The sequence below is a fragment of the Tetrahymena thermophila genome (assembly GCF_000189635.1).
Source record: "Tetrahymena thermophila SB210 genomic scaffold scf_8254611, whole genome shotgun sequence".
Classification (NCBI taxonomy): Eukaryota; Ciliophora; class Oligohymenophorea; order Hymenostomatida; family Tetrahymenidae; genus Tetrahymena; species Tetrahymena thermophila.
Genome location: NW_002476381.1, coordinates 1 through 24,384, shown reverse-complemented (window position 1 = coordinate 24,384; position 24,384 = coordinate 1). Strand labels below are relative to the sequence as shown.

General features: G+C 22.2%; 9 protein-coding genes across 9 annotated transcripts; 2 read left to right on the top strand and 7 right to left on the bottom strand. All coding sequences in view use genetic code 6, as the record gives it.

The window, feature by feature from the left end:
- Positions 1–1,304: 1,304 nt before the first annotated feature.
- Positions 1,305–2,192, top strand: TTHERM_00476470 (aldo/keto reductase family oxidoreductase; the record flags this gene model as incomplete). The annotated part of the gene is made up of 1 exon (XM_001017355.2): positions 1,305–2,192. The coding sequence occupies one exon, from the start codon at positions 1,305–1,307 to the stop codon at positions 2,190–2,192; it is 888 nt and encodes a 295-aa protein (XP_001017355.2).
- A 1,832-nt stretch (positions 2,193–4,024) lies between these two features.
- On the bottom strand, positions 4,025–5,146 carry TTHERM_000476461 (hypothetical protein; the record flags this gene model as incomplete). Its single annotated transcript, XM_012797927.1, has 3 exons — positions 4,025–4,076; positions 4,371–4,950; positions 5,104–5,146. 3 exons carry the CDS (start codon positions 5,144–5,146, stop codon positions 4,025–4,027), a joined length of 675 nt encoding a protein of 224 aa, XP_012653381.1.
- Positions 5,147–5,535: 389 nt separating this feature from the next.
- TTHERM_00476460 (transmembrane protein, putative) lies at positions 5,536–6,143 on the bottom strand (the record flags this gene model as incomplete). Its single annotated transcript, XM_001017354.2, has 2 exons — positions 5,536–5,888; positions 5,939–6,143. 2 exons carry the CDS (start codon positions 6,141–6,143, stop codon positions 5,536–5,538), a joined length of 558 nt encoding a protein of 185 aa, XP_001017354.2.
- A 198-nt stretch (positions 6,144–6,341) lies between these two features.
- On the bottom strand, positions 6,342–8,604 carry TTHERM_00476450 (glycosyl hydrolase family cellulase; the record flags this gene model as incomplete). The annotated part of the gene is made up of 3 exons (XM_001017353.2): positions 6,342–6,703; positions 7,086–7,724; positions 8,085–8,604. 3 exons carry the CDS (start codon positions 8,602–8,604, stop codon positions 6,342–6,344), a joined length of 1,521 nt encoding a protein of 506 aa, XP_001017353.2.
- A 2,599-nt stretch (positions 8,605–11,203) lies between these two features.
- Positions 11,204–12,165, bottom strand: TTHERM_00476440 (transmembrane protein; the record flags this gene model as incomplete). The annotated part of the gene is made up of 2 exons (XM_001017352.2): positions 11,204–11,474; positions 11,627–12,165. 2 exons carry the CDS (start codon positions 12,163–12,165, stop codon positions 11,204–11,206), a joined length of 810 nt encoding a protein of 269 aa, XP_001017352.2.
- A 4,263-nt stretch (positions 12,166–16,428) lies between these two features.
- TTHERM_00476430 (RimK-like ATP-grasp domain protein) lies at positions 16,429–17,520 on the bottom strand (the record flags this gene model as incomplete). Its single annotated transcript, XM_001017351.4, has 1 exon — positions 16,429–17,520. The coding sequence occupies one exon, from the start codon at positions 17,518–17,520 to the stop codon at positions 16,429–16,431; it is 1,092 nt and encodes a 363-aa protein (XP_001017351.3).
- Positions 17,521–17,681: 161 nt separating this feature from the next.
- Positions 17,682–18,270, top strand: TTHERM_00476420 (hypothetical protein; the record flags this gene model as incomplete). The annotated part of the gene is made up of 3 exons (XM_001017350.1): positions 17,682–17,796; positions 17,981–18,044; positions 18,177–18,270. The coding sequence occupies 3 exons, from the start codon at positions 17,682–17,684 to the stop codon at positions 18,268–18,270; spliced, it is 273 nt and encodes a 90-aa protein (XP_001017350.1).
- A 3,095-nt stretch (positions 18,271–21,365) lies between these two features.
- TTHERM_00476410 (ribosomal protein S6 modification protein RimK, putative) lies at positions 21,366–22,469 on the bottom strand (the record flags this gene model as incomplete). Its single annotated transcript, XM_001017349.3, has 1 exon — positions 21,366–22,469. One exon carries the CDS (start codon positions 22,467–22,469, stop codon positions 21,366–21,368), a length of 1,104 nt encoding a protein of 367 aa, XP_001017349.1.
- Positions 22,470–22,951: 482 nt separating this feature from the next.
- Positions 22,952–23,801, bottom strand: TTHERM_00476400 (hypothetical protein; the record flags this gene model as incomplete). Its single annotated transcript, XM_001017348.2, has 3 exons — positions 22,952–23,357; positions 23,435–23,581; positions 23,663–23,801. Coding segments are annotated over 3 exons (462 nt in total), but the record flags the coding sequence as incomplete, so codon positions are not given.
- Between the last annotated feature and the right edge of the window lie 583 nt (positions 23,802–24,384).

The following is a 24,384-nucleotide window of genomic DNA, read 5'->3' as shown; positions in this document are numbered from 1 at the left end:
AGTCATAATATTATTTCGATCAAGTTTAATAGAGTAAATTGTTTATATAATATTTCTTTAACAAAAAAAATTTCAAAAGATTATTAATTAACAGTCAAAAAATAATCATTTTTAAAACTATATTATTAAATAATAATCTATTCTAAATATAAATTAATGATAGATTTGCACTTTAAAGTGTAGTTGGTTTTTAATTCACCGATAAGCATTTTTTTAGTTTCAATATCTAATTTGTTTTCTGTTTCACTCAAATTAATGAAAAATGTTTTTTATAAGCAATTCATTTGATATTATTTAATTTCTTTACAAAAAATTTGAAAGAATATTTCCATCTTAGTAATTTTAATAAAATAAAAGGAGATATAAATACATCATAAATAATATATTATTTATTGATTTTTAATTGCTTTATTTTTAGAAAATAATTTTCGAAATCATTTTTTTTCTTTATTTAAAACAAATTAATTGTCTTAAAAATATTACTAATTATTAATTATTTTTTAGTGATTTTTGAATTATAAAATTTAAATTCTTATAAATTAAAGTCTCTATTAATTAATATTCAATAATAAAAATTTTTGATAAAACCAGAAAAAATTAGTAATAACTAAATATGAATAATGATGGACTTAATTAACTAACAGTTGAACATTTATAGTAAAATTTTAATTTCAAAAAATAATTAAAGTAGGCTTTTTCGACTAAATTAAAAAAATTATTTATTTATTTAATTAATCTATTTTACAGCGAATTTAGGAATATTACTAGATAATTTTTTATTTTAGTTTAAAATGTTAAAAATTGTTTAAATTTTAAAATATTCTTTGATTTATTTTAAAAGTTTTATCTGAATATTTCAGTTTAATTGATTGATATTTATTCACTTTTTACTTGATATGACAAATAAAATAATAAAGGAAAGTAGATAATAGAATTATTAAATTTGTCTAAAGAATAATTATATAAATTATGTTGTAAATGAATATAAATAAAAATTAATCTTTTTAATTTAAGAAATAAAGTGAGTAACTTTGGGTAAAAAAACAAATTTGATTAAGTTTTATAATAATACAGAAAAAATAAAGAACAATTAAAGAATATTAGAATTCATCAGTTTAAAATTTGATTCAATAATTTAATTGATTTTATGTTTTAATTTTGTGATTAAATAATGTAACACTAAATTTGATTTTTCATTTGAAACTCTTCATTCTTTCATTTAAAAACTGCTAAAATAATTGCTAAGAAATTTGTAATTAAAATATAAATAAACAATAAATTTAATTACTTATCAAAAAAATAAAATGATTCAATCAAACACTGTTAAGCTTTTAAGTGGATAGATGATGCCTGTCTTTGGCCTTGGTACTTATGAATCCAAAAATAAGGATATTATGACTACTCTCATTAGAACTGCTTTAGATGATGGATACAGACTTATTGATACATCAAAAATTTACTAAAATGAAAAAATGATAGGTGAAGCTCTCTAAGAAATTTTTAGCGAAGGCAAGTACAAAAGATCTGATATTTTTATTGTCACAAAGATTCTTCCTTTCAAACAACAAAACACTGAAGAAGCTGTGAAAGGATGTCTGCAAGATCTTTAAGTTGAGTACGTAGATTTATTGCTTTTGCATTGGACTTTTGCTCCTCCTGGAGAAAATTTCTAGATCAATCACAAACCTGTCCATGTTCAGTGGTAAGAATTAGAGGCAGTTTATAATAAAGGATTGGTCAAATCTTTGGGTGTATCTAACTTTAACACTTAAAGTTTGATTGATTTATTATCATATGCAAATGTTAAACCAGTCGTTAACTAAATAGAATTGCATGTTTTTAACTAATAAAAAAGATTAGTTGAATTTTGCCAAAAATTACAAATGTAAGTTATGGCTTACAGTCCTATGGCAAAATATGATAGCATAATCAATAATGAAACTATCAAAAAAGTGGCTGAGAAACACAAAGTTCCTATTGCTTAGGTTTTGCTTTAATTCTTGCTATCAAGAGGCATAATCGTCATTCCAAAGACTGAAAAGCCATCAAGACTTAAAGAAAACTTCCAATCACTTCAGTTGAAATTAGATCAAAGCGATATTGAATAACTTCAAAAGTTAGATTCTAAAACACGTGTAGTAGATGTCTAGCATTATGAGTATTTCTTCAAAGGAATTCCATATTTTGATTGAAGCATAATCTTAGTTAAAATCAAAAACTGTACTAATTAATAAAATTGCAAATTTTTTTTGTTTCATTCATGTTTGTTAGTATTTTTTTAAGATTTTTAAAATAAAATTTTTTTATTTTTTTTATAGTCGAATAATCAATCTTCTTATACATAGATAGATACACCTTAAAATTTTTCATTCCTAAAGTAAAATATTACTTACATATATATGAAAGAACGTTTGTCAAAAATATTTGCAAAAAAGGAAGATTTTATTAGACAAATTAACCTCTATTAATGTATTTTAACTAGATTTTTTGTAAAAGATACCTCAACCATTCTTATATTTAAATAGAGATTTAAGGAGAAATAAAATTCATCCCTATATATATGAAAAAGTATTTAATTTATGTAATTGATTGATGATATCTATAATTAATGTTTAAGAACACATTGTATTTTGTAAAGAAAATTTTTAATAAAAAATCTAAATAAAAAGATTCAATAATTTAAATTTTATTTTAAAATAAATAAAAAAATGAAAGAATAAAAAACAAACATTTGATTTGGTTTATGAATAAAATTATTTATTTTTAATTTGTTTAGTAATTAATAAAATATTAAAATTTAATTAGAAATTAATAAAATAATTTAAAATATAAAGAAAATATAAGAAAGAAACTTTAAGAGATTTAAAAGCAAATTGATAAATTTTGTTACATTAATTATAAATATAAAATAGTATTTATTATAGAATTTGTTATCATTTAAAATAAAATTTTATTTGTTAGAATTTAAATATGTCAATTATAGATAGCTTTTTGCATACTTTGTATTGAAGTGTTTATTAATTCAGCTTGTGGTTCATTTTTAGCTTTTCTTTATTTTATATAGGACTAAATAATGTAATATAAGTCCATTCCAATCTTAATAAAAGAAACCAGAGGATTAAGAATCTAAATTAGAATCAACTAAACAATAAGCAATACACTCAGCGCATCTAGAACTTTTATATTTTGAGAAGAGATAGTTTGTTGAACTATTTAGCTCTCTAAATTATTAATTATGAAACTTAAGATTGTGAAAATAAAGAAAGTGAATCCCCACAACAGTTAATCAATAATAAAAAATAGATTATCGATTGTTTAGTAAAATGGCCTCAAATAAATGGTGATCATAGCTAAAAGTATCTATGTAAATGTGATGAATATGATTTACAAGTAGAAATACTAGCTGAACATAACTATGATAAATGGTATTATTATAGCTTCATGAGCCAAATATATGTTCATGTATATTCTTTAAATTGTAACTTCCTTCAAGCAATCATTCTATATTCTTTCTCTTAAAAAGGTGATGATTTTCACCTAGGACAGTTTATTTTAATCCTTATCTTGATCTAAAATCTTAATAATTTCTTTTTAGAGATCTTACTAGCTGTTATAAATTATTTTAGAAGAAAAATAATTCTTTTATGATATTTTGATTTGAGTGTAGCATATGCTCGCTAATACTGCTAATAATAAAATAACAAAAAATATTTTTAAACCTAAATTATTAATATGGTTTCCTGAAAAAAACTCCTTCAGCTACATGAATATCCCAAACGAAATAATTAGAATGAGAAGCTAGTTAAATTAAACTATCAAACCTGAAGCAAGCTTATCAAATATTTTTACAGCGATATAACTAGTTTTAGTCCATTTGATTAATAGAAAGAATATGAATAAAATGAGCAGTAAAAATAGAAATAAAAAGAGCGCTCCACCACTACTAATCAAAATACTAGAAGATATTTTTTATTTCTAAAATTAGTCACCAATAGTTACATTCTTATCTTAATTATACAAACTTTCAATCTCTTCTAAGAAATTAATCTTCTGTATTTAAGACACTGGCGAAGAACCTTTTTTAATAAAAAAGTAAAGTAAAAATTAATCCAAAAAAATATAACTATAAGGTAAAATTTCTAGGACTTCAAGAATTTCTCAATCTCTCAAAACTTTTGGTAAGTAAATTAAGATTTGTGAGTAAGTTTTCAAATAAAATTTTTTTTATGGATTTTATTTGATAGATTAAGAAATTAATTAAATTATTTATTTATATACCTGATAACCCCAGAATGAAATTATATAAAATATCTGGAAGAGGCACATTTACTAGTAATAAAAAGTAAACTTTTTGAATAGCTAGCATTTACATTAGCATCTAACTATTTGGATTCGAAAAACTAGTTAGCAATTGTGCTGTTGATGAAGATGCCAATAAGGCTGTATTAGCTTGTTAAGCTGATTCTTTAGTTGCTTTAGTTTATTCAGGACTAAACCTTCCAGAAATAGGAAGAGATTGTGAGCACATATTATTATTTAAAAAATATTAATCTTCACACTAAATGCAAATAGTTGAACTAGTACATTTCAAGCAAAACTAACCACAAACTATTTACTGATTTTAATTCCCTGTATTTCCATTATTATTACTATTTTAGTTGCTATTTCCATTATTACCAGAGTTATTAGAGTTTGAATTATTATTATTATTATTATTGTTATTGTTATTATTATTGTTGTTGTTATTATTATTGTTGTTGTTATTATTATTGTTGTTGTTGTTATTATTATTGTTGTTGTTGTTATTATTATTATTATTATTATTGTTGTTGTTGTTGTTATTATTATTGTTGTTGTTATTGTCTGGAAAACATATATGATTTTACAATCTATATCCATCATCACATTATACACAAAGCCAATTTTGATAATTTTTACAATGAAATAAATCTTTATTAGAAAATTTTTTTAAGCTTCTTAAATGTCTTAATAATTTTATATGAGTTTATTTTTTTGTAATATCAATAATTTCAACTTGGTTAAATATCTACAAATTTTTATCGATATGATCAAAAAATTTGAAAATATTTTGTATTTACTTACATGCAACCAACTTAAAGTCGTTTTAGCAAAAATATTTTTCCATCAAGGTGAAAAACAAAATTATGTTACTTTCGTTTATATGATTTGCTGAAATTTGATATTTTTGTTAGAAGTTAGCAAGATCAATTTAATTAAAAAAAAATTGCTCTAGTAATTCTTTCACAGAAATTTTGGATTGTAATATCAAATGTTTATATGGTTAAGATTAGGTATTTGAATGCATAGAATGATGAGTAATCATGAAAGCTTTAATAAAAAATTAAGAATTAAATTTTTATTAAGGTAAAAAATTAATAAATCAAATGATAAAGTAGTAAGATAGAATTGTAAATATTATTCTAAATTTAATTAATTGTAACTCTGTTTTTTCTACATGGTCTAGGATTATTTAATTTTTTGGTTGACATTAAATAAATTGAAGATAAATTCTCTTCAAAGCATAATTAAAAAACTAAACTATTTACATAAGACTTATTTTTCTAAATGTGATCCTTCATCATTTTTTAAGAATAAAATAATTAGCCCATCTTATTCAAAAATTATTTATTTGGCGTAGCTAATATCAATAATGGATTTATCTAATGCTTCTAAGCATTTCTGTTAAGCTTTGATATCTATTTGAGCATCCTAACCCAATAATTAAGCATGATTATATTATTTACTCAAAAGGTAAATCTAATTATAAAATTCAAATTCTTTGAATTGCTTATAAAGCTAGCAATAGACTTGCTGATACTCTTACTCTTGGCCGCTACTATATCCTGCGAGTGCAATATAAAACAAATCTATTTTCAACAAATAAAATAAAATAAAATTTTATTTTTAAATTATTTACCAAAAATTGCTAAAATGAAGATAAAAAATGAAGTATGATTTTTCATTTTATTTGCAAATTTATTTATTTATTGTTTATTTTAATTATTTCTTTTATGAAAATTTATATTTATATTTTTTCTTTTATGAAAAAATTTTTTTTTTTGTAATTTAGATTAATGATTAAAATTTGGTTTTAAATTTTTTATTGAGAAGTGAACACACATATTAATATTGGTGTATTTAAATTTACAAAAATAATAATCATTGCAAATCCACATATATTAGTTATTTGATAAACAAGGAGGTATAATTATTCTTTTATTTATTTATTATATTATCTATTCATTCATTTATTTATTATTTTGTTAATTCCTTTTTAGGGCATAGTCTTAACTTTAGTGATGTCATATAAGAAAAACTATTCAATTATTTTTAACAATCAAATGAACCTTTTTATTAGGTTCTGATGCAATAATTGTAAAGTATCCAGGAAGTTAAGCATTAGGAATAATCTCTTTGATGTTTTCCTTCTTTTCAAATTTCAAGTTTGTGAACCAGTATTCAGTGCTCAAATAAATTTCAGTTTACTCGCTGCAAGTACCACTAACATAAATCAATTCGTAAGTGACCTTATTACTATTAAATTTACTCTTTTGAACTTCACCACAAATTGCTTAAGCATAAGGACGAGATAAATGCTTAACTTTATTGCTTTATAATTACCCATCTTCAGTGTAGAAACCTTCAGAGCCAGGACCAGCAGCAGTAGTAAAGTCAGCGTATCCTTTTAATTTATAAAATAACATTCAAATATTAGCATTAAGATATTTAAAATTTTTAAATAAATTTATTTAATATTTTTCTCATCAAAAATATTTTTTATTTAAATGTTAATAATAAAATTTAAGTTGATATTTTAAAATTTTAATTATTGAAAATATTTTCTTATTATTATTTTATTTCTATCAAATAGGTCATGAGATTATTCTTACGCTTAATTTTTATCAATTTTTATTAAATTTTGTATATCTTTTCTATAAAGTTAACAAGAATAGAAAATTTTTTTAAAAAATCAAATAATTTAAAGATTTAGAGGAATTTATTTTCTGTTTTAAATGATTTTTAAATTTTAAAAATGTTAAAAATAATATTTGAAAAAAGATTACCTTTGTATTACCAGTAAGCCCAACTTCTTAAGTGATTGTCAGCCTTATCTAAAAGGTAATCTAATTCTTCAGCAGATTTAGTAGAGTTAGAGAGAGCACCGAATTCAGTTAAGAAACCTCCAACATGGATCTTTTGGACATTTTTTTCCTTACCACCAATAAAAATGGAGTCTAAAATATCGCAAAGTATTCTAGAGAAGGGATCACCAACTGGGTTCACAGCCATACAGTAAACATGGTAAGAGAGGACTTCCTTTTCAGGATGGCCTAAGTTATGGCTGAAACCACCACTTAAATAATCAACAACTGTAGGTTCGTAGAAGACCATGGAGTCAGGGTGATTTGCCCAAATTTTATCGGCTACCTTTTAATAGAAAGGTAACATGTATTTGTTGTTACCTCTTCCAGGCCATATCCAATCAAGGAAGTGGTTCCAAGGTGAAACACCGAAAGGTTCATTGATGATTTCATAACCTAAGAAGTTAGTCAAATGAGTAAGCTTTGAGAAGTATTTTGCAACTTCACCCCACATATTTGCAAAGTCGTCAGCTAAACCTTGATAGTTCAAGAATAAATTTTCTCCTTATTAGCTGCCATCTTTAGTTAAATAGTAAGTTGAGAAACCAACCTTAAGGCAATCTATTTATTTATTTTTTATTTAAAAATATTTTCAATATTTTATGATCTCAAATAAAATATTAAATAATATCTATTAAAATTGATGAACTTTAAATAATAATAAAAATGATAAAATATTTTTAATTCTTATTTGAGATTCAGAAAATTAAAATTTTGTTTTAAATACAGTTAAATTTTGATTTAAAGTTTGGATGAAGATTGTTGGTTGGTTAATTGATTTTTGTATTAATTAGTAATATAATAAATAGGTTAATGTAAGTTAAAATAGATTTTTGTGAATATCAAGTATCAAAAAAATAAAATAATATAAATCGAAATAGTGTTAGAAGTAACAAGTGTATCATTTAAATTAATTTTTACCTTCTATAAGAGGATATCCTTGATCATCTCTTCTTAAGAAATTCTTAGGTAGTGGATAGGGGAAAGTTTTGTTGGTGTTATCCATAATAGTCCAATCGGGCATACCTTCTCCACAAAAGAATCTATTGTAGACATCTTGATGTGCATCTAAGAAGACTGAAATGTTGTATTATTAACAAAGTTCAACGATTTTTTAAAGTTCTCCTAAATAAGTGTAATTGTATTATTGTCTTACAGGCTCAAATGCTTCCCATGCCATAAACAAACGGATAGAATTGAAACCCCAATTGCGAAGATCTCTGGCATCCTTTTCTACAAAAGAGTTTAAAGGATCAAATGTATTGTTGGGAGGATAAAAGGGGAAGACTTTGTAAACAACATTTAATCCGTGATAAACACGAGTTCTATTGAATTAATCAACGAATAAAGTTGTTTTAGGATCAACCTTAACATTCAATTCGCAATAAGACAAGCAAATTGTAAGACTGATTAAAAGAACTAATTTCATTTAGACTCTCATTACTTTATTAAAAGTGTTGTTGTTTCTAATTAATTTAAATAATTAAATTGCTTAATAACTTATCTTTTCCCTTTTTATTTACTAGCAGGATTGCTAATGAATGAATGATCAAGTATCCAAAGTAAAATTTGATCAAATCAATTAAATCAAAAAGCAAATAGTGAATGAAGAAAGATTTTTACTTACTTACTTTTATTTCTATTAATAATTCTGAAAATAAATAAAAGAAAAAGTAATGAAAATGACGTACATGATTTTTATTTAATTGTAAGTGTATCAAAGCAAATTTTTTACTCATTTTTTGATTTATTTGTGGTAAATTTTGTTTTTTTAAATTTAAGTTGCAATATAATTTACTTTTCTTTTTAATTGTTGGCTATTATTATCGTATTATCTGCCATCTATTTTATGAATTAGCACATGTATTCTCTACAAAAAGGAATAAAAATTAAATAAACCTTTCATCATTTAAACTTAGTATTGAAATTAGATTTTAATCTATCTAATTTTTGCCACATATTAAAATTATTTAGCAAATTACTTTGTAACTCTTTATCCCTCTAAATTATATTTATGGATTACTTACTTAATTCGGAATTATTTTAAAGTTTTACTTGACCTCACTTTTATGTTTCATTATTTAACCATATTCTGTCTGTAAACATGCAGATTCTTAATTAAAATATTACTGCAAATGACAAAAATGATCTCATCATTAATTACTTTTCTGTTATTAAAAGAGGCAAATAAAGAAAACAATAAACAAATAAATACATTGATTTCATAACATTAAAAAAATGTTAATGTGTATTAATTAGAAAGTATTTGTTAAAAATATTTTATTAATTATTAGTAAGAAACTGAATAAACTTTTTATATTTTGATAAATTTTCGTAAACCTTTTATCATAATACCATCATTTAAGGTTGTTGATATTTTAAATGCAGGAAAAACTATAATAAAATCAAAATATTTTGAAATTAATTATTTACTTTAATATGCGAAATTGTTTTTATTAATAAATATATGGTTAAATTCTTTTATTATAAGAATACTAAAATTTACAATTTAAATTAAAAATTAAATATTAGCATTTTACATTTTATAAAATGAAAATATTCTATTGTATCAAGTTTTTATATTAACAAGAAAAGCAAATATTTTCAAATTTCACATACTCAAAAAATGATAAAAGGAAAAATAATAACTACTTTATTTATTGTATTTTGTTACTGAAGTGTATTTAAATCTATTAGTCAATTATGTTTAATTAATAGAATTAATTATGTAAACACTATTCTAGCATATTTATTTATTTAGTAACTTTATAGCTTTTAAATATTATGATAAAAATTAAATTAATCATTTAATCGAACAAGCAAACAAACAAATTTAAATAATTTAGTTAATAATCTATTTAATAATTATTACATTTAAATATAAGTAAAAATATTTTTACCATTATAGATTTTAAACATATTTTAAGGTTAGTAATAATTTTATTTAACATTATTCTATTATTTTTTATATCGAATTCATTTTAATAAATATATTTTCTTACAAAATAGTTTATTTTTTATTATAATAAAATTGTTTAAACTTTAAGAATTTTTAAATTTTATTGAAATAGTAATTGTAATAAAAAGTAAAATTTTTAATATAAGAATAATGATTTTATAAATAAATAGCTTTTTAGTAGAACTATTTTTTTTAATATCTATTAAAATTTTTGATTTTTTAATTTAAAATGAAAGCAATAAAATAGGCAAATTTATATTTATGATTTTTTTATTTAATTACTATTTATAAATTAATTAATTAGGTAATCATTTATCTAATTATCAGTAAATTATATTTAAAATATTTTTTTCTTTTATTAAAAAAGGTAATTTATTTATTTATTGCTGTTTTTATATAAAATTTTATTAAATGCTAAAACCCTTTTGAAATAAATTATTTGTTTTATTTAAAATCTTTTACTGCTTTAATCAATTGTGTTTCTCTTTAGCTAATTATTAGGAAAATTTTATTTTTTATTGTTCTATAATAATAAATTTTGATAAATACTGTCTGTATTGAGTGTTAAATATTTGTTGAGAAATATCTAGTATTTATTTACCTTGGTTGGCTGGACTATTTATAGCTTTAGTTTTAAAATAATCAAATTAATAAAATTTGTGGGTGGACAAATTTTAACTTTTAGATTTGATAATTAATTAAGTTAGTAAATTTGTTAATAAATTAATTATACTAATACCAATGAAATAACTTTGTTAATAAATATAAAAGATTTTTTGAATTGATAAATGATTTAATCTACTTAATAAAAGAAATATTAAGTATAAAAAATACAAGAAGTATTGGAAATTGAAGTACTTAAAATAAATATATTTATAATTAATTATATATATATATTTTTTATCATTTTTTATATAAGAATTTTGTTGAGTAGTTTGCTTTTTTTACTAACTGCTTGCTTGCTTTGCAATTAATTATTGGTTTGGTATTTAAACATTTCTTTCTAATTTATTATCAATTATTTATTTATTTGTTATTTGCTTATTTTTATTTGTTCTTTAATTGTTTCATTTTATTTAACTCAATGCTTTCTGCTCTTCTTTTGTAAGAGTAGAGCTTCAAGTGGGTTTTAAGGAGCTATTCCGTACTATGAAAGCTTTTTGTTTCTAATTTCTATCCAACATTTTCTGAAAGTTAAGTCTGTATCATCTTCACATGTTACGAGTCTATAAAATTTATTGATTCCTGGAGGAAGACATAATGGCTCATAAGCATATCCTATGCCTCCTACGAAGACCATCAAAACACTAAATAGTATTGTATAATCTATATTTCTTTTCTTGATGATTCCCCTGTTTCACATTATGAAAAATATTTAATTAAATAGAATATATATAATTATAAGAAACAGATATATATATAATTTTGTCAATAATTATAAGATTTGTATTCTAATTTTAAATTTTTTGGGTCAATTTCAATATAATTTTTTATCAAAATTTACTTGTTAGCCATGGAATGATAGAAGCATTCAAGTCCTCTTGAAAGAAGGAAAATACCCCAAACTGACCTATTATTTTTCTAGCGTGTGGCAAGAGAAAGGAAGCCAGCTAAAAAGCCACTCAAAAAGTATTGTAGGGTTTAATTGCATCCTTGTCTCCTCAATAAGCAGAGAGTAGACTACATGACCAGGTTGAAAACGCCAGGGAAGCATCCAAATCTGACTGAATCATTAAAAATACTGAAAATGCTAAGAGGATTCTTCATAATTTTCTTAAAATTCAATAGAAGACCTACTAAATTCAATGCTGTCTTGGCAGAGAATCCAAGAATAAGTCCTTTAATTGTTTTAACAATAACATTCAAAATGCACCCATCATCATGTTTGCATTGAGAAGTCTTTGAGCAATTACTAATCTTAATAAATTTAAGTAAATACTATTTTATAATATTTTCTAAATCCTTTGTTTTTTTAGAAGCCTCTTTTTAAGGGCTATTAGGAATTTCAGATACTTAGGTTTGCTCTTTTTGAGTTGAAGACATTTATTAACTAGAGTTATTTATTTATTAATTAATTAATTTATTAATTATATCCTATTTGAAAGATTTTGCTATTAATTTGCTTTTTATAAGTAAATAGTATGCTTTTCTTTTATTATTTGTATTTCCAGTTAATCAATTAATAAACCAATGCCATTTAGTTTGCATAGAGTAAATTATTAAATTGTTTTGAATTCCACTCAATCTTTTTTATTTTACTTTTTGATATTTCGTCATTTGTGTTTTATGATTTAATAATAACTTGGTTTTATTCTTATATGAACTATTATTTATTTTTTAGTTGCAAGTTATTACATTCACTTGAGCACTTTTCATCTTTCTATCTTTCTATTTAATACATACTAACAAATTTAGTAGTAATTTTTACTATTTTTGTTAACTGATATACCTTAATTACACTTTCATTAAATTTATTATAAATTTATCTTTCATCTTAATTACACTTAAAACTCTTTCTCCTGACCAATCAATAAATAAATCTATTTATTTTAGTATTTATTTATTAGCATGAAAATAGTCGTATTTGTTAGCATTCAGATATAAAATAATATTTATTTTCTAGACTAAAAATATCCACATCAAATAATATTAAAAGAAGCATTTAACATAAAAAAACTAATTTAATATACAAACGAAAATTGAATTTATTGTATTTGATTGAGTTAAAAATTAGAAATCTAAAATGTTTTACTTTCAATTTAAAATATAATTTTGCTTAAATTAAAAATTAACTATTATTAAAAGTGCAATTTAATTTTATTGTAATTTGCTTTAAATTGTTATTTCTTTTAAACAAAAATATAATTTACTCATAATTAAAATTATAAAATATTTTGGATTTTTATTTAAGGGTCAATCATTTTTAGACACATTTCATCTAATCTTATATATATCTAATAAGGATAAGGAAAATAATGGTTTAAAAATATTTAAGGCCATTTTTTTATAAAAAATTAAAATATTATTAGGATTATTTTAAAAATTCACAATTTTTGGAATCAATTTCTATATTCTAATATATAATTTATATATCAATTTAACAATTTAAAAAATATTTTTTAAGAGTATTATTAATTTATATTCTAACTTAAGGTAATAATTAAAATATTTTTGTCCTTTTATGATAAATTTTATGATCAATAATTAAAAATCTTTACTACTTAATTGAAGATTTTAAAATTTACCATATTTTTATCTCAAAACTAGTTTTGGATTTACATATCTATCTAAAATCTTTTCAATTACTGATTACAAATCTCAAGTTACATTTTATTGATTATTTATAATAATTTTTTATTTAGTTTTAAGTTAAATCTTGTTTTTATATCTTATATTTAATGATAAGATGCAAATATTTATATTAAGGTACAACATTCTTTTTCAAAAATTTGATTTTTAACAAGGTAAATTTTTTAGAAAATAAGTTTAATTTCAACTGAAATTTGTAAATAACTTATATTATTTATGATATGACATATTCATCTTAATAGTATTATCTAAAAAATAATACAAATTTTTAAAGTGCTTTATTTAATTTTAATTATAGCATCAAATAAATATATAACCATCAGAATTATTAATTATGTTTATCTACTATTAAAATGGAAAAAAAATTTTTTAGAAATTTAAAGAAGGTAAAAAAATTTCAGAAAAGCATAACTAATTAATAATACACTATTTGATAATTACTTTTATTTGATTGACTTTAGTGTTTAGATAGAACATATTTTGTGCAAAAATATAGTCACCATAATATATTTATTGATCCTTTTTAAAATATTAGTTAAAAAAAATAAATAATATAATATAGGTTTAAGTATAATTGCAAAAGAAGTTTGAAATTTAGTTTCTGATTTAGAAAAACTTAAGAATTACCTTAGATGTCTGTCTGTCTAATTAGATATCAATTTTCAACTTCAAAATGATTAATTTTTAATATTATTTTAAATTTAAAACTTCAATCATTTAGATATTTGTAAAAACAAAACAAAACAAAAAAATAAATTTAAGAGAAGTACTAAAAAAAGTATCTATTAAGTAATATCTTCAAACATAATTTTCTAAGAATTTTCTATGCTCTTTGTCTTTATTATCATATATTTAGTTCTTGCTATTAAAATATCAAGGTTTAAAAACTTAATTTTAAAATAATAATTATTAATAAAAATGAAAAATTTATTTAATTATTTTTTTAACTTGAATTTATCATTTACTAAGTGTAATTAGTATTATTTATTAGTTTAATAGTTTACAATATAAATACTTAGATTAAAAATAATTTAAAAAATTTAAATCCTTAGAAAGATATTAAAAAATTAATTAATTAGAAAAATAAATAGAATATTTATTTTTAAATATTTTTTTAATAGAGAAAAAATCAGTTTGTTTTTAAAAAAATTTTAATTTTTATTAACTAAATAAATCTATAGGTACAATCAACAAGTATTGTAAAGATAAATGAAAAGTCAAATTATTTTGTGAATAAATTGTTAATTAAGTAATTTTTAGTAATTACTTAGCTAGTTTAGAATAAGCTTTCTACATATAAACTTGTTATTTTTTAATAAAATTCTTTACAAAATATTTAATTTTATAATTTTAAATTATTCTAATAAATAAAAAAAAATTTTTAATTTAATAAATCTATTTGATTTATTTATTTATTAAATAATGAATTTAAATAAATTTTATTTAAAAATTTTAAGACGATTAAATTAGTAAAATCAAATATTCTAATTCGTTTGTTACTTGCCAATTTTTTTCCTTTTAAACATTATTTTTTAAATTAACTAAGTGTGATTGCAACTTCTGAGCAATAATAATAGAAATATCATTATTACAAATTCAGAAGTTCTTTAAAATAATATATAATATTATTTTTATGACTACTGGAGTTAAAGATGCAAACAATTATGAGTTGCAAACTTAGTAATTTTATTTAAAATTTCAATTTGATTCGAATAATTTTAACTAAAATAAAATTGAAATTATCCTCAACTTCAATCAAAAACATCATAAATCTCTGATTATTTTATTATTTTAGTAAGTTTAATATCCTAATTAACACATGTAATTGTAAAAATTTTTATTATTTGATCATGTAATTGTGTAAATAAAATTATTCTCTTTGTTTTATCATTTATTTACATTTAGCATGAAATCCTTTAAGATTAATTTAATAAAATTGATAAAACAACAATAAAAAAAAATTTTTAAATAAGATAAATATATCTTTTTTCTCTTCAAATATTGCCTTTATTTTGAACAATAAAAGTAAGATTTTACTTTTTTTATTTTGCTTAAAAAATGAAAAGGCTTTGGTTTTATTTTTTTCAAATAAAAATAAAAACTCTTTCATATAATATGACCCAAAATAAAATTTATTTAATTATGAAAGTAATTTAATCAAAGTAAAAAAGTAAAAAATGAATGTAAATGGAATAAATAAATGTAATAAAGACTTCTAAAGATTTTTCGAAAGAAAAAAATTTAATTAATTGTCAAATTAATTTTTTATTTTTTATTTATTGATACTAACTATTTATTTATTTATTTGTTTATTTTCATTCTCAAAAAAGTTTTAACAAATTTAATAAATAAAAAAATATTGTTTGTTTATTTTTTTTACCTTTGACATTATTAAAAAATTTATTTAAATATTTCTAAAAAAATTAGCTTTCTTAAATGTTTTATTTTTTATCTTTGAAAATTTCTCAAAAGAATATTTAGTGCAGTCAGTCAGTCTGTCTGTCATAAAATCTTAACAATTTAATCACAAAAAATAGGTAAACAAGCAAACAAACAAGCATAAATTAATAATTAAATAATATGATGGATTGATTGATTGAATTGAATATAATTTTTTAAGAATATACAGTAATTTAATGATATATTAAGATAAAGTACGAATAATTAATTCTATAGTTAAGTAAACTCAATTAAATAAGTTAATTTTATTTAGTAAATTTATTGATTGATTTCATATTTCTACTTATTATTGAAATTTGATATGTTAGTTTTTTTTTTTTTTGTAATTGATTGGCAAAATTTGTTTTGTTAAAATTGTTAATAAGTTATTTCTAATAAATTAGACAATTTTAATTAAATTTTTATTCCTTTGTTATCGTTGTCAGCTTACTTGCTGGTGCAATTTTTTTTTTAGTATAGTAGTTTTGAGATTATTTTCCATAGAAATGTTTATTTATTTATATATATAAATTAGTTTTTTTTAAGTGTAAAGAGATTTCAAATCTTTTGTTCGATCATTTGTTACTTCTAATTAAGTAGGGGAACATCGTTTTGTAAGCAAATCCACTTAGGTAGAATATTTGGGGATAGTTAAGAAGCGCTGTTAACGCTGTTTTGAACTCTTTCATAAAAAGAACTAACCAAACTTTTGATGACAGGCTTTTTAGTAGAATCCTGGATGTCATACATATCAGGCCAGATATTGACTTCTATGACAAGGATGCCTTTGGTAGGAGAATCAACCAAATCGACACCAGCAATTAAGATATCTGAAGAAACACTGTGGACTGCTTTTTTAGCTAATTCATAGTATTACTTTACTCTAGGGTGATTCATAAGAGAAGGCAAGGAGAATTCTGCAACGGAAACATTTGATCTGAAATCACCAGAAGTATCATTATATTAAGCACATGCAAAAGGTTTTCCTTGTATAAATAAAACTCTCACAGATTAGCCTGCAACATCAGGTATTAACTCCTGAGTAATTGACTTCTAGTTGATCCATTTAAGCTTAGAGAATTAAGTAATACCTTCATCGGGGTGCTTGCTTAAAGTAACACCATCACCACCAAAATCACATTACTATTTAACGACTGCCTTTTATCCTAGCTAAGTATAGTAATAATCCTTGGTAGATTTGACTGAGTAAGCATTGAATGTATTAGGAATGGGTACTTAAGCTTAAGCAAAATGCATAGCTTGTTGGAGTTTGTTAGAAAATACCTCTATTTCCTTATGATTATAAAGACAGACGATACCCATCTTTTCAAATATCTTAACTAATTCTATGTAATCTGCCATATGTTCAGGACTCATATAACCATAGCTCATAAAGCCATCTAATTGAAGTGGTTTACTCTTGAAATATAGTTCAATTTTTTCACTTGAGAATTTAAAGTAGATGTCTTCGAAGTTTAGCTCTACAACATCTGCGCCAAGTTCCTTTAATTCTTCGATAAGCTTTAAATCTAATTCGCTGAAAAAGACTGGGTCAGGGTTTAGCAAGTAGCCTATCTTATAGCACTTCTTTTCTGGGAGAGTTTCGACATCAGTACTGTCAGACAATTCGTCTTGAGATGATTTATTCATTTGGAAGGGATTTATTTATTATAATTCAATTAAATAATAATTAATTGATTAATTGATGATTGTTGTAATTAATTGATTGATTTTTTAAAATTTTGTTTTGTTTTTTATGATTATTTTTTATTATAAGCAATTAATGTTTATTTAATTTGGCATTTCATGCCATGGGGGAGATATTAGAAGGTTTCTGGATAATTATTTAATATGCTGAATCATTTTAAATTCTGATGAAATTAGAGTTGATGATAATTAATTAAGGAATAGATTTGTTAGAAATAAGTTAATTAAAAAGATTTGTTTAGAATGAATTTATGAATCAATCAATCAATATATTAATGAGTGAGCTTGAATTAATTAAAAAAAAAAATTCTACAAAAGACCTCAAAATAGACAAAAAAGCAAATAGATAATGTTAAATGATCATATTTAAAATTGAATCATTATAATATTTTAAAAAATGTAGGAATCTCGCTCGTCTACTCTATGGCATAAAAAAAATCTAGGACATACAGCTAATAGACATCTAAGTTAAAATAGATAATTTAAGACGGAAATTTAAGCACATTCAATTTATCTCCCTTGAAATCCATTCATTTTACATTTAAATTAAAAAATATCATTGAATAAATGAGGTTTGATAAGATATTTACCATGTATAGGTTAAATTTTTAAGAAATAATCAATAATTGGCTACCCAGAAAAGTTTTCTAAAGATGTCTAATTAAAATGGTATGGGCTAATCCTAATGTTTGAATATAAATTTCATTATTATTTGTGAATAATTATTCAAAAGCTGTGCATTAAAGAAAGCAATTAGCATTTTAAATTATAACTATTGGTTATTTGACAAATCTATTAATTTAAATAATATACATGAATTAAAAGTTTTTATATTAATTTAACTCTATATGTCAAATATATTTAATTTTAATAAATATTTAGAACTAATTAACTAACCATTTTATAGAACTTTTTAAATCATTTTTATCTTTGTTCAATTCTGAGCTATTTTAAAATTTCTGTCAATATTAAAAAAAGACAGACTATGCAAAATATTATTTTAACTTTAAATAGGAATCAATAAAGCATGCTAAAATTTTAAATCATTCATGGTTATTTAAAAAAAAGATTAAATTTTGTTCAAGCTAAAGCAAAAACTGTAAGAGAATATATTTTAAAATATGCCTACAAATTTTGTGTGCTTTTGTTAAATTAAAAGTAGCTTTTAGATAATAAAAACTGAAGATTATTAAAAGCAAATTTAAAAAAATTCATCAGATTTAATTGCTTTTAAATAATTTGAAGATAGTGAAACATAAAATAGATTACAGACAAAGATTTAATCAGCTTACTTTTTATTGTTTAAGCTTATATTGATGGTATAATTTAAATAAATAAAAAAAACCTAAATTATTAAAATTATTAAAGAGTTTTGAAAAATTTTTATAAAATTAAGAACCAAGTTGCTTGCTTAAAAATTATTTTAAAATAGGAAAAATTTAAAATAAAATGTTTGAAGAAACTACAACGAAAAATGTTTGTTTGTTTTATATTATAAAATGTTTAAATTTTAAAAATAAAATAAAACCTATCATTATTTTTTATAGAGGTATTAATATATATTTATGCCTAAAAATTAAAATGAAAAGTTAAATTAATTGGGAATTTAATAATTTTATGATTTTTAAAATAAAATAATTTATGCTAATTAAAATAATAATAAAATTTTTTGTTGTTATTGATGTTATAATTCTTAACATAATCATTGCAGATAAATTTTTTATTTAATGGTTAGTTATTGGTAAAAATTTTAAATAAATGGCAAACAAATAATTTATTTGAAATAATTAAAGACAAATAAAATAAAAAGTATGAAGTAGAATTAGAAATGATTGGTGATAAAAAAATTTGGTAGAAGTACAAAAAGATAAGAATATCTATTTATTAGACATAAATAAATTTAATAAAACCTGATTAAATATGGAAGTTAACAATTAGCTTTTAAACTAATTTCAAATCATAAAACATATAAAGTAAATGCTAAATATTTTTAAAATAATAAATTTTATTTAGTTGAATTCTTTCATATCAATTGAATAAGCTATACAATATTATAAAATAAGCCAATTTAATAATAATAATTTAAGAGTAAACAAATAGTAATTATGATGGTGAAAAATTACCTATTTTTTTTTAGTTTTCAAAGTAGAATTTTGTTTAGAGCTTATTATGTTAATTGAATGAAATTACACTTTTTTTTGTGCAAACAATTGTAAAGAAGTTCAAATTATAATGAATTCAATCAAAATTTTAATTAACATCGCTATTTAAAAATTGATCATTGAATGACGAAAGTTATAAATCAAAATTATTGAGTATTATTTGAATATATACGTATACTTTCATCTAATTAGATACTAAAAAGGACATCAAAATAAAACAAAAATAAAACAAAATTTAAAATCTCCGTTAACTCAATTGAAATAACTCATAAAACTCCCAGATTATTCTATTTGGTGTACTGTGATAGCTCTATTAAGATAAGTGAAATAGTTATGTGACGTATTATTTCACCATATATTTATATAAATAAATTTCTTCTATACATTTTTATTTATTAAAAAATATAATAAATATTTCCGCTACTAATTACTGAATAATTTTTACATTTTAAGAAAGGAGAAATACACCTAACTGTTTTTTTAAATTGAAATGATTATTTATACAAAAATTCCTATCATTTGATTGTTAAACAACTATTCAATTAAGTAATATTTAGTTGAGTTTTAAATATTTTTGAGTATTCTCCATTAAATATAAATTTAGTTTTTGAATTATATATATGTATATGGAATTTTTTGATTGTCTTACAATACAATTAAGTAAACTTGAAATCAAAAAGGCATTTTTAATTCTAAAAAACTATAACGCTCTTTTATTTATTTTGGTTATTGATTTGATAGCCCACTCACAAGAAATACAAATTAATATTGTAAAAACTGTAAAAAAATAAATTTTTACGATTAGAAAAAAAAATTGTAAATAGAGACTTTTAAAGAATAGTAAATAAATAAATAATATTTAGAATTTCACTTATTTGGTAAAAAACAATTACAAATCAATAAATTAAAAGAAAAAATTCAAATTTATTGATTAACAAAAAATTGATTAGAAAGGTTTCTAAAACGAGTTAATAAACTTTGTTAGCTTCTTTTCTGTCTTTCATTCTTTCTTTCTTTCCTTTCTTTCTTTGCAATTATTCTTTCTTTGCTATTTTGTTTTTTTGTTTCTAAAATTTTGTCAAGTTTTGTTTTTAATGTACAATTTAAGAAATATGAAATATGTATGTTTGTGAGTGTTAAATAGAAAATACAAATAAATCAATCTATTCTTTTTTGAAAGGAATTGAAAATTAATATAATATTAATAAAGAATACTAATATATATGACAAATAATATGTATATTCATCATAAGTAATTTAATCATATATTAAAATAGAGTATGAATTAATGGAAGGAAAATTCTACAGTTAAATAAACTCAATTAAATAAATTAGTTTTAGTAGGATTGTTTGTTTATTTATTTATTTATTTGTTTTCATATTTCAACTTATTTATTATTATTAAGATTTGCTTGTTTTGTTTTAGTATTTGCTTTATTTATTTATTTGCTTATTTATGTCAAAGTGTTATTTAGTTTTTTCAAACAAATTAGACAATTTTAATTAGATTTTTATAGTTGTTAGGTATTGTCAGCTTACTTGCTGGTGCAGTTTTTATATTTAAAATTGTTGTAGGTTGAGATTATTTTTCTATAGAAGTTATTAATTTTAATTCTTAAGTTTATTTCAGATCTTTTATTCAACTATTTGTTATTATTTTTGGTTTAGTAGAGGTATTTCATTTTGTATATTGCCTCCTATCCATTTAGGTAAGATATTGGGAGATAATAAATTTGCATGATTCACTTTGTTTTGAACTCTTTCGTAAAAAGAGCTTACTAAGCTCTTAAATACTGGTTTTTTGGTAGACTCTTAGATGTCGTACATGTCAGGCCAGATGTTGACTTCAAGGACAATTACGCCTTTGGTAGGAGAATCAACTAAATCGACACCAGCGATCATAATATCTGAGGAGACACTGTGCACAGCTTTTTGAGCGACTTCATAGTATTAGTTTAATTTTGGGTTATCCATGAAAGAAGGCAAGGAGAAGTTTTCATGATAGGAAACATTTGATCTAAAATCGCCTGATTTATCGTTATATTAAGCGCATGCAAATGGCTTTCCTTGTATAAATAGGACTCTAACTGATTAACCCCAGACATCGGGAACTAGCTCTTGAGAAATAGACTTCTAATTGATCCATTTAAGTTTGGAAAATTATGTAATACCTTCATCAGGATGCTTGCTTAATTTAATACCATCACCACCATAATCAGTCTATTATTTAATGACAGCCTTTTAACCTAGTTAAGTATAATAATAGTCCTTGGTAGACTTAACTGAATATGCATTAAAGGTATTTGGAATGGGCACTTTAGCTTTTGCGAAATGTACGGCTTGCTAGAGTTTGTTGGAAAATACTTCGATTTCCTTATGATTATAAAGACATGTAATTCCCATCTATTCAAATATCTTGACCATTTCGATATAGTCGGTCATATGCTCAGGGCTCATGTAGCCATAGCTCATAAAACCATCTAATTGGAGAGGTTAGCTCTTGAAGTAGAGCTCTATCTTTTCGCTTGTAAATTTAAAGTAAATATCTTCAAAATTTATCATAACAATGTCTGCACCTAGTTCTTTCAATTCATCGATAAGCTTATAATCTAATTCGTTGAAAAAGACAGGATCTGGGTTGACCATATAACCTATCTTAAGTTATTTCTTTTCTGGGAGGGTTTCTACGTCTGTGCTGTCAGACAATTCTTCGTGAGAGTGCTTCATCATTCTAATTTGAACTCAATTAATTTAATTTAATTAATTTTTTTTTTTCTGTCTTTGTTTCTTCAATTTGTAGTTTTTGTTTCTAATTAATTTATATGATTTTTTTATTTATTAAATATTGATGTTTATTTTATTGGGTATTTCTAACTATCATCCTTCTTATACTTTTATTAAAAATTTAAAAACTACTCAAATTTCTCATCTGAGCAATCAATCAATCAATCTAGTCTTTCTTTTTTGCAAATTATATATTTAATTGTTGTGTGACTTCGCCAAAGGAGTGCATCCTTAAGTCCTTTCTTTGAAGAAAGAAAAAAAAAGGAAAAATAATCGAAGGATTGGAAATGTATCACTCGACTGGGAAGTAGTAAATCTAAACAATTCTGCTTTAACAGGTCTATATTTACTGTAAACGTTAATATATGTTTGTTTTACCCAAAACCTCTGTACTAAACAAATTTTGTGGACATGCATTTAAAATTTTATTTCCAACAACGTAACAAGCTTCCATTAAGATTCCATTGCTGATAAAATAAAAACATGAAAAATTACAAAGAGATTTAACAAAAATTTAACAATATTTTCTTTTAAAATAGATAAAAAGTAATTCTATTTTTTTTAATCTGATCATAATAATTAATTCTAAACACCATGAATTTGTCTATAATCTATGTTATTTTAAGGAATCATTTTATGTCACATATATTATTCCTCTCAAAGTTAATTCATAGAAGTTTTCTCGACTAAATTTTATAACTTTTTAACTGTATTATCTTTGAAAACCAGGAGATTATTGTAATAAAATTATAAACAATTTTTTTTTGCCTCGCCTTACTATTTTTGATTATTTATTTCATCTTCAATCGATTTCTAGCAAATTTCTATACCTTTCTATTTTTTTCCATATATAAAATAAAAATATGAAATCACAAACTCAAAAGCAAATTATGTTTAATTTAGTGTATTACTTCTACAAACTGATTAGAATATGCTTAAAAATATTCATCAAAATCCTTCTTATCTTTATAGCACTTATCATAGCCAATTAAATCCTTGTAGTCAGGTACTTGGGAACTTATTTTATTCACATTATTGACACATTCTTCTTATTAATCCTGTAAAAAATATCAAAAAAACTCTATAACATCTAAAATAGCTTGATTATAATCATGCACAATACTGCGCCTGCTAAATACCTTCAATTTTTGATATAGAGATTTAAAGTCAGCATCATTTTACTTAAATCTTTCAATAAAACACTAAAATTCAGCCATTGATTTAAATTTAAAAATCAATCTTTTTATATTATTTTGAATGTAAAAAGTTCTTTGAAAGTTCTAAAGAAAAATATTATGATCTAGAATAGAAAGTTTGCAAATCTGATTAAATATTATCCTTATATAAAATTAATATTTTTGACTTTAAATATCTAAAAAACATCCAAATAAATTCATAGATATTCTAATCAAAAATACATTTCTAAATTACATTTTTCAACTTATTAGTTTATCAATCAATCCCTTCAAAACAAACACCTCAACAACTAAATCAAATCCATCCATCCATACATAAATACATACTTAATGAGATATTATTGAAAATTAAAAGATTTTACTTTCTCAAAAATATTTAATAATTTTGATATTAAATTATGAATTTTTAAAAAATATTTGATTAATTAATTAATGGGGTTGGGGTTGGGGGTTGGGGTTGGGGTTTGGGGTTGGGGTTGGGGTTGGGGTTGGGGTTGGGGTTGGGGTTGGGGTTGGGGTTGGGGTTGGGGTTGGGGTTGGGGTTGGGGTTGGGGTTGGGGTTGGGGTTGGGGTTGGGGTTGGGGTTGGGGTTGGGGTTGGGGTTGGGGTTGGGGTTGGGGTTGGGGTTGGGGTTGGGGTTGGGGTTGGGGTTGGGGTTGGGGTTG